Below are 10,205 nucleotides of genomic sequence, written 5' to 3'. Positions count from 1 at the left end.
CTTTCTTCATGTTCTAGTTTTAAACATGTTTAGATTCTAAACACAAAAGAGGTATCCTTGCTCTGCATGAGAATATATACTGTTGCATTCATTATTTGTCCAAAAATCCTGAAAATTCATGTAAATGTCGTCCTTGTTCATTACTGTATATACATGTCATCCCAGAAGCATTACAGTTACAAAAAAAATCAATAAGAATATACTTCATTAATCTAATTTATTAATCAAACTAATCTATTGATATCAAATCCATGCATCACTCAAAAACATATGTTATTCTAATACTAAAGAAGTACTTGAATATGTATATTATGTCTTTGAAAAGAAATTATACTTAAATGAGGAATCCAAATTCTAAACAATTCAAAAATTGAAACGAAAAATTATTTTCAAACTTTCACTTTTTGACAACATATCGAGTTCTTGACTTCTAAAATTTCTAAGATTATCCTTTCTCAACCAAAGACATGTTTAAGTCAAGTGTAATGAACCTAATATTCACAAAATATACATAAAAACTACATGTATTGATCTCATTAAACAGAACAATTGAAGAACAGTATATAATTACCTTTTTATAGAGGCAATCTACCATAACGTGAATACAATAATTACAATTAGTTGCATTAAAAAGTACCAAAAAGAAAAAAAAAGTATCAATGTCATGAAGTACAATTAATAGGAGTCAATACATTTGACATAAGTAACATAACATTGAACCTTATCCTCAAAAGGTTATATCTTGGTATCTTTTTAGATCTGATATACTAGTAAACAGGAATGTTTCACACCAGTTAACATTTTTGTAGAACATGCAAAAAGAAATGACAAAAACATATTCATAATTGACTACAAAGTATGTCTAAAGCAAACATAATTAAACACACCTATGTTTACTAATATTTCATTCAAATGAAACAAATCCATTGAAATGTAGATTGAAACCAATTTATAACAACAAACCAATGGTGTTTTCTTGCTTACAACAAAGTCAGGTTTTGTCAACAAATAGTACAAAATGTAGAAATTTGAACTAGAAATAATGAGATTCTACAGTAGCATGATTCACTGTGTAGCGTCAAGACGCTTGCAGAATTTCATGTAGTTTTGGGAAACAAAAAATTTATTCTCCCTGTCTTCTAATATGTAATGTTGCAAAAAGCCCAGAAGTTGAAAATGTTTTGGATATGACAAATCCCATGCATAGTAGGAGTAAATCAATCGTAATAGTCCATCCCTGAGTATTCCCACATTTGTGTCAACCTCCTGGCCTGCTCCCACAATATACATATTTTGAATCTCGTTCCTTTGGTTGAGAACTGCAACTAATCTTGGTGGGTCGTCATGCTTTGTTTTTGAACCTTTCCACTCACTTGCCTAAAAAAGGGACATAAAAACTATACATTGTACATTTAAGAGTTTAACATGGAAAAATGATAAGTTTTTTCATCTAAAATTTATTTTCTTACTACTGATACTGGCTTTATTTCATACCTTGCACGATGTAATCAAGGGAAGCTGTTTGGTACCATGCTTGTACTTGATTGATTCCTCCAATCTGTTCAAAAGCTTTATTGTAACTTCTGGAATCTAATAAAAGAAAAATTCTATTACTATGTGGATTAAGGTATAACAAATTTTAAAATACTTCAATACTTAATTAAAGTAAGTATAACACTCACAGAGTCTGAGTTTTCCTCCATGAATATTTGGGACACTTTTCTCATTACTTCATCCCAGTGAGCCAAAATAGCATCTTTTTTCAGGTTTTGTTTGATAAGGAAAAACTCCTTCTCAATCTGAAATAAAGAAGGGTAATCTTAGCAATACCTAACCATTTCTGTTTTGTATATTAAGAAAAATACCTTCATCTATAGAGTGCTTAAAAATGCAAGGGATACAAACAAGATCCTAGAAAAATAGCCAACAGTTAAAAAATATGCTTTACTGCACTATACGTTAAATTAGAGCACACTGCATTAACATTGCAAAAATCACAAGAAAGGAAAATTCATTAAATTAACAGCAGATATAAATTACATACAAACGCAGCTTTTCCTAGAAATGGAAACTTCTTGATGAGATGTTCCACAGATCCCCCATGTCTTTTTTCTATAAACAATCTTCTCTGTTTTAATGTATCTCTTTGAGTCTTAGCAATAAGTGCATTGTCTCTTAGTTTGGTTGGTTTTTTAAATTCCTCCATCAGTACATTTTCTGCTTCTTCTAGGGTCATTCTCTCTTAAAAAGATATTGATGAACATTAGAATAAAATGAAAATTGACAAGATATTATTGATTTGCAATTTAGCTATCTTCAGCAATAAATGTTATTTCTGTGTGTCACCTGTAAATAAAGCAATCTACCCATGCAACCCTCTCTGCCTTTTGAAAGATAAATATTTCGCTTACCATCTGTTGAGGAGACTTTTTTCAAGCACACTTTTGGCTTTTTCTCTGCTGTGTGTTCAACAGCCTTTCCTCTTGCATTCCATCTCCACCTTATGTGTCTTACTTTTTGTGACAACTTTTTGTTGAAGTATCCCTAGAAATACAGAAAATATAGAAAACCATTATCTGAGATTTTAAAACATCTATTATATAAAATTTAAGCAATATGAGCTGCAACTTTGATGTCAAAATTTTCTGTTGCAAAATTGCCATTAACTATTTCAAGGACAGAGAAAAAGAACATTTATAAACTTCTGTTGTTCATATTTGTAATAGAAAAACTATTTACAAGCTCTTAATGATGCAAATTTACATTATTGTCATCCTGTACAATATATAGTTTTCTTAAATAATACTAAATATTTGATTGTACAGAGATCTTTCTTTTGAAACAATTTAATACTTTATTTTAGTCTTATTAATCATAAAAGGTTTAAATTACTTCCAAATTTATCATAATGACACATTTTAATAGCAAAATAAAATTCTCAAAAATGCAGCTCATACTAGTATTGCTTTAAATGGTTTACCCAAGGATCTTTTGTGGCAGAGTGTCCAATACAGGGAAACTTGGAATACATTAATCTTCCAAAGTCGGTATATATTCCCTTTGTTTCAAAGTTACCAACACTTAAAACATGATAGGCTGTCTCTTCGACCATTTTATCCCATTCTTTGTAGATTTCACCCTTTTCCAGTAATGATCTAACAACGGGAGAGTATGATGGTATATACTGTTCTAAAGACTCAGTGGATGTTGGTTTTGACGGTTTACGGCTCTGTAATTTAAAAGGAAAAAAAATATTTATTACACATATTAATGTTTTTAAATTAATTAAAGAACATTGCATTTGTCTTTTTGCAGCTTTTTAAAGTACTGGTAGAATAAACTAAAAACGTATCAATTTAAAATTTTGCTTTCAATTTATTAAATCAACATAATTTCAAATTATTTCTTTGGAAACATTTCACTGGATATAAAGTACTCACTTCAGCTGAGCTTTCAAATGAGGTGCCTTCTACTTCAACATGTTCAAGATCTAGGCCACCACTTGCAATCTCAGGTAATGTTGCCACTGGTACCTCATAGATTTGTAAGCCTCCTATTGGCTGAGGTGTTGGATCATCATTTGCAGACTGTGTCGTAGTAGGTTCAATTTCTATGGTCTTGCACCCTGCTGAGTCCTCCTTATATTCTATAATGCGATATCCCTCAATATTTTGTTCACTTTTTTCTTCATTTCTTCTAATTTTTTCAATAAGGGTGCAAATTTTCCTTGCTGGTCCAACTTTTCCAGGTATCATCAAAAAAATGTCACTCTCCTTCATATTTATTAAACTGAATCCATCCACTTCATTATCTGTAGTGGCAAATTAAAATTTTCATATAGAGACAATACTTCCTATTAATGTCTATGTGAGAATTCAGGCTTCATTTTAGGATTAACACCAACAAAAATCTACATTGAATAACATTACATACATTTGTCCCCTTACTGTATGACTAATCTGAGGCCATTTGTATTTTATACTTAGTGCAGGTAAACAGAAAGTTTCCTCTGTTAGTCTACATGCAAAAGCATTAAATATGGGGCAATATTCAATGATATTTAGTAGTTTGCATTGAAAGTACTTGATGTTATTTAAAACATATATATCACTGATTACGCAAAAATCCAACTCATCTTCATCATAATTCTTCAATAGTACACTTCCAATTCTGTATGTTATCCCTTTTAGCTTTACACAACTGGTCTGAAGAACTGTATCAGGAATATGAGTTTCATTTCTATGTATTGCATCTTTCATACCATCACACAAGTCAGCAAATTTCATAGATGACCCAACGCCTACTGAATCACCAGAATAAAGATATACTTCAGATTTTCCATTTTGTACACTAAGCTGTTGTAGACACATCCACTGCTGATGATATGAAGCAACTGACAAAGGTAGTGATTTGAAATTTTTCCACTTCTTGTTTTTAAAGAGACTGTGTTTGGCTTCCATTCGAACACACCAATGATTTCTGCCTGGGCCAAAGTGAATGATTTGATTCGGAAAATGGCAAAGATAATGGAGTTTTGGTGTAAACTGAATATCTGGATATAACTTGGAAAAATTTGAGTTGTGGTCATGTATCAGTTGCTTTAGTATTGCAATTGTTTTATCAGAAGCAATAGGGGAAATAACAAGAAGAGTGATCTTTAATAGTCTGATAAAATTTTTCCAGTGTTCATCATCAGGCTGAATTTTTTCTCCAATCATAAAAGGTAAGAGTTCCATAAAAGTTTTTGTCTCTATAGCAGTCATTGGAAAGGTGTTTGGTCTTCTCAAAGATTTCATTTCTATCTCCTGTGGTTTATCTGTTGATTCTTCTGTTGTATAATTGAAAGTTCTTATTACAGTATTGAGATAAGATAGTGAGAAATATTTTGTCTTTTCAATAAATGTTTCAAGCATTAACTGAATTTCTAATTTGACTATTCCCTCTAGAAGAACATGCATTGGATCATGCAATATGCACTTGGTTACTTCAAATTCAGGAATCTTCAGTAGTATACTTCTTCCAGTGATGCCATATTGCTTAGACCAATATTTCTTGGTTTCTCCCTTAATTTGGTCCAATACATCACACCTATCTTTATGCTCTGCTTCATCCCTTTTAATAAAGTCATCCTCTGAAAAACTTGATGCTAAATTGTCATATCTTACTTCGCAGGTTCGACACGGTTTTTCTGCCATTCCAACACCTTCTTTAAACCCTCCCATAAGCTGTGCAGCTGGAGTGTCTCCTAAAGCACAGTAAAGCATTCCATAATATTTTTTTCTTTCTTCTCCAATAAGGAAATGTTTTCCTTCATGCAAAATGTTCAATGAATCCACAAAATCTTGAAGAAGATTTGATAGACCATACTTTCTCAGGTCTGTAGATTTTCCAATCGCCAGTAGTTGTGTTGCCTGTAATTTGAAACGATTTTCCGGCCCAATATTCAGTAGAGTCCAATAAAATACAGAAAGTTTATGTTTTTTGAACCAATTGGATTCACAATTTCAAAGTCATCATGGTAAAGGCAAAATAACAATGCATCAGGATGATCTCTTAGAAAAGGGTTCTGAAAATGTGCACCATCTCTAATGTCAGAAAATTGAAAATCAGACCTCTTGGGAGCATGAAGTTCTTGCTGTACTTCTGGCATCTTTAAAATCTCATGGAGTTGACAGAAAAATGGAACATAGTATCCCAAGACATCTTTTTCTATGAACCGGTATTTGTTTTGCAATTTCACATTTACACGTTTCTCTCCTAATTTTACAGCAACTGGTTTAACATAACCAAGGTATCTTTCAAAATATTTTTCTCGCAAATATTTTGACTCTAATCCCTCAAACATATCGTCTGAAAATATTTCATCCAGGTCAATTCTGGCGAACAAATCTTCCGGCATTTGTGACCGTATATGTTCTTTCATTAAGCTATTTCGAAAGCTATTCATTTGTTTCATTGATACTAAAATGTCATCAATGGCTTTTTGAGATAAATTGTGCTGAGCCACTAGCATCAAGATAAATTGTGCTTCCCATTTTTTCATAAAGTCTTCAGTCTCTGTTTCTATATCATCCTGATCATCATTAATATCTAGTATATCATTGTCAGAATTTTCAGCCTCAGGATCATTGGCATGCTTTCTGTAATGATGGGTCCTCAATCCTGCCACAGTTTTAAAAGAGGCCCCACATCCTGCCCTGCTGCAATGTACTATAAAGTTTGGTTCAAACTTATGCCTTCTTAATAAATGTCCATATAACCTATCTTTGCTGTGGCAGAAAAAAGGGCACATGCGACAGTAATTTTGCAAGCTCATATTTCCCTAATTGGCATGCACATGCATTCATCAAAATGAACCTAAAGAAAAAAGAAATACAAAATTGTATATGTCATCTGGGGACATGAAAACAACACAATCTACTAACTATAGGATTAAGTAATTTTTAAGAAAAGAGATGTTTTGTTAATTTGTTGACTAGTTAAACTTGATTAATAACTTGCATTGGCAGGGAAAATAGAATGAATTTGATAATATAGAACAAAAACTTTAAATGTGCACTATAAAACTGAATTAAATATATACCTTTGAATATGGAACTTGTCTCAATGCTGATACCATTCCCAATCAGCCAATTATAAACATCATCCAGTGAAGATTTCTCATCAATAGACATATTTCCTAAGTTAATGAAAAAAGAAAATTAATGACTTCATTTAAAAAAATATAAACAATTTACAAAAATTATGATAATTTGTATTTGGCCTTTTTACAGTATTTGTATTCCATTTACTGAAGCCACATCACAGCTTTTAAATGAATGTTCAAATACTGGTCCTTTCAATGTATGTACACCATGCGACTTTATCAACATTATACACATTTCTCATTTGGCAAGAATTGATGAAATTTGAATCAACATGTTGGCACACCAGCACTATATTTACAAATGAATCCTGATGTTATGAAGGGTGACTATAAAACTGAAAGCAACCCCTCCATAAAATATACAACTTGACCTGAACATTCTGTACCCATATTCTATATTTTGCCTATTTTTAATTGGTAGAACTACATGTACTGTATGTTCAAAATGCAAATGGTGAAGATTCAAGTCACTATTGACTGATAGACAATATAATAATTATATATTAATAACTATGTCAAGAAATCTTTGTACATATATAATAGATTTCAGTATTTAAAGGCAGAGAACTGCAAAGAAAGAAATACACATACCTCTTTCTTTGCTTCTTTTTATCACAAATTTAACAGTGTCATGGACCAATTCCGAGATGTCGTACGCCCCCAAATCTCTCAATTGTGGGAATGTTCCCACTAAGTAATAAATTAACCTGTCTGTCTCTTCCTCTGATAGGTCCTCTGCCTCTATCTTCAAGGAACCCAGTACCTCGGTGTTATTGGCACGGATTAATGTCTTCGATGGCACATGATTTAAAAGAAACAGTTCTATATCTTCTTTTATTGATGCAGCATATTGGTCCATAATCTGAATAAACTGGAAAAAAAAAATATATACTAATTTTCATATGATTCCCTCAACTCTCACTTTTAACTATAAATAAAAGTAACTGATTACACGTACGATGATGAAAATGGACAGGAGATTGGTAAGAGGTAACATTTTGCCATCGAGGAGCATGTTTACACGAATAAAATAATGTGCCGTCCAAACCCGACCTGTGAGATGCATACCGATCCCGATTTTCATTAAATAACGTTTTTATGATTTTAAAAATTATAGTATCTTTACTCATTAATCATTGAACATGTTATTCATGTCAACTTTCACAAATAATTTTACGTAGCAATAGGAATACAAAAAAGGGGTTTTAAGCAAGAGCATGTCATCATTCTTCTCGTCGACCAAGCCGCTGATATTTATTTATCATTTGACTGCATAATGGGAGTAACACGGCTCTGATTTGATATACTGTACATTTTTTTTCTTGAATTCAGACAATATATATATATATGAACAGGATGAGGGAATGACGCTCTTGGCGAGTCTGATTACAATATCCTTTCTCACATAATCTCCATATATATAATCAAAATCTATATATTGTAATATGTCCTTTTTTTATATATAAAAATGCTTAATTATCTTGAAACAAATAAAGTTTTCACCTTAATATATTAAATATTTTTGTACATAAAACAGGCATAACATTTAAAAACAAGAAAATAAACATTACCAAGATAAGATCCCTCAATCATGTTTCCAACATGGCTGCATGTGGTCGCTTGATTACTGACCAATTCCTTTGTCCTCAGAAAGTGGCGCGAATTGCATCATCCTGTGATTGTGTTTACATCTTAAACATGTTTAGCACAGAAACGTTAGTTACTTGGTAACTCCAAACTCTTATCTATATCAACATGTTTAGATCCTAAACATGTGAAGTTTAAACGCGTTTTGTTCCCTTCGCGTTTAGCATGTAAACATTTTCTTGAACATGTTAAACCTAAACATGTATATATTGTGTTCAAAATCTATACATCATTTTTACAGTGTAGTAGAGCATCATGATTTCAATGTCTTCTGTAAAAGGTCGTGTACGGGACTTCTTTACAGTGTCATGCCACTAACAAAGGCCTTTTATTCCTCACCTGTCCTGGAATACATTCAAATCCGTGCAGAAATCAAGTAATGGAAATAACGACCATTGATCTTAAACGGAATAAACGAGAGTACTACTCAAAAACTGTAAAAGTACATATTACCTGTATTATGTAATAAATTGTAATTTTGTGAACTTCAAATACACTTCCCTTTTAATGTAAGGAAAGGAACTATGACTTTTGCATTATTTCTATTGCCTTAATTAGAATAAGTACACTTATTCCGTTTCTAAACAACAGCAATGTGTGGCAAAAGATCCCCCTTTCCATATTAAGAAAATTAATGTAAATGTGCATTTACTGTTAATCTTAATGCATTGCAATTATTCCGTTAAATCAATTCTGGAGAAAATTCTTTTTCGCCTATAACGGGTTAAAAGGTGTATTCCTTCAATACAAATAAAGTTATACCTCGCAGAGAAAGAAATAATAAATAAATTAATAAAGAAATAAATGTTACATTCTACCATTATCATAGGAAAATGTCCCCTTTTTCATTTTTTTTTTTTCTCATATTTTGTAACAGAGTAAAGTACATCTTTTAAATTCACACCACTTTACATAAAAACATTTATTCCGTTATAAATTTACCCCGGAAATAGAAAAGAAATCATACATTAATTATTGAATAAATGGAACATACCAGCAATTATTAATACAATCCCCTACCTCCTCCCTCCTTTTTTCAAATTCTTTAACGAATAAAGTGCATCTTATGAATTCATACAATTTTTCATCAATACATTTATTCCGTTATAAATATATTTCGGAAATAGAAAAGAATTAGACACTAATTATTGAATAAATGGAACATTCCAGCAATTATTAGCACAATCCCCTACCTCCTCCCTACTTTTTTCAAGTTCTTTAACGGAAAAAAGTACATCTTATGAATTCATACCATTTTTCATCAATACATTTATTCCGTTATAAATTTACCTCGGAGAGAATAAAATTTATGCAATTATTAGGACAATCACACTTTCTCCTTTCATTTTTAAATTTATTTATAACGGAATAAAGTACATCTTTTGAATTCATACCATTTTTCATCAATAGTTTTATTCCGAGTATAAAATTTTTTGTCAAAAAAAAATAAATAATACAATAATTACGGAATAAATGGTACATTACAACAATTATTAGCACAATCAAGACACCCTCCCTACTTTTCATATCCCCCCCCCAATTTATTTATAACGGAATAAAGTAATTCTTCCCATTTTCAATCAATACATTTATTCCGTTATAAATTTACTTTGGAGGAAAAAATATATACGTAAGGTACTAGTGTATGGAAACTGAAGCGAACAATATTAAACTTTGTAATGTTTAAAAATGTTTTTACCGTGCCTTACAATCGAGTCATACATCATCTAAAACTTCTTTGAATCATGCTACAATTATTGAAAAGTTTTATTTCATATATATATATATATATATATATATATATATATATATATATATATATATATATATACCAACCACTTAGTCACAAGTCAGTTGCCATTCAAAATAAGGTAATTTCTAAAAAATCACATAGGCCTATAACGGAATAAAT

At 31.2% G+C, this 10,205-nt stretch overlaps 2 protein-coding genes across 2 annotated transcripts; both read right to left on the bottom strand.

Moving 5' to 3' along the window:
- Positions 1-675: 675 nt before the first annotated feature.
- On the bottom strand, positions 676-3,095 carry LOC133180508 (uncharacterized). Its single transcript, XM_061315013.1, has 6 exons — positions 2,981-3,095; positions 2,412-2,544; positions 2,045-2,241; positions 1,683-1,799; positions 1,495-1,590; positions 676-1,377 (listed from the first exon to the last, which is right to left on the bottom strand). Exons 1-6 carry the CDS (start codon positions 3,029-3,031, stop codon positions 1,066-1,068), a joined length of 906 nt encoding a protein of 301 aa, XP_061170997.1. The 5' UTR covers positions 3,032-3,095; the 3' UTR covers positions 676-1,065.
- LOC133180344 (uncharacterized) lies at positions 3,031-7,669 on the bottom strand. The gene is made up of 6 exons (XM_061314890.1): positions 7,605-7,669; positions 7,238-7,517; positions 6,584-6,679; positions 3,441-3,811; positions 3,139-3,229; positions 3,031-3,035 (listed from the first exon to the last, which is right to left on the bottom strand). Exons 1-6 carry the CDS (start codon positions 7,659-7,661, stop codon positions 3,031-3,033), a joined length of 900 nt encoding a protein of 299 aa, XP_061170874.1. The 5' UTR covers positions 7,662-7,669.
- Between the last annotated feature and the right edge of the window lie 2,536 nt (positions 7,670-10,205).

This window comes from Saccostrea echinata, unplaced genomic scaffold (assembly GCF_033153115.1).
Source record: "Saccostrea echinata isolate AGI-Se365-2 ecotype Australia unplaced genomic scaffold, CSIRO_AGI_Sech_v1 ptg000006l, whole genome shotgun sequence".
NCBI classification, from domain to species: domain Eukaryota; kingdom Metazoa; phylum Mollusca; class Bivalvia; order Ostreida; family Ostreidae; genus Saccostrea; species Saccostrea echinata.
Note: the sequence above shows the minus strand (reverse complement) of the source record. Positions and strands in the feature narration are given on the sequence as shown.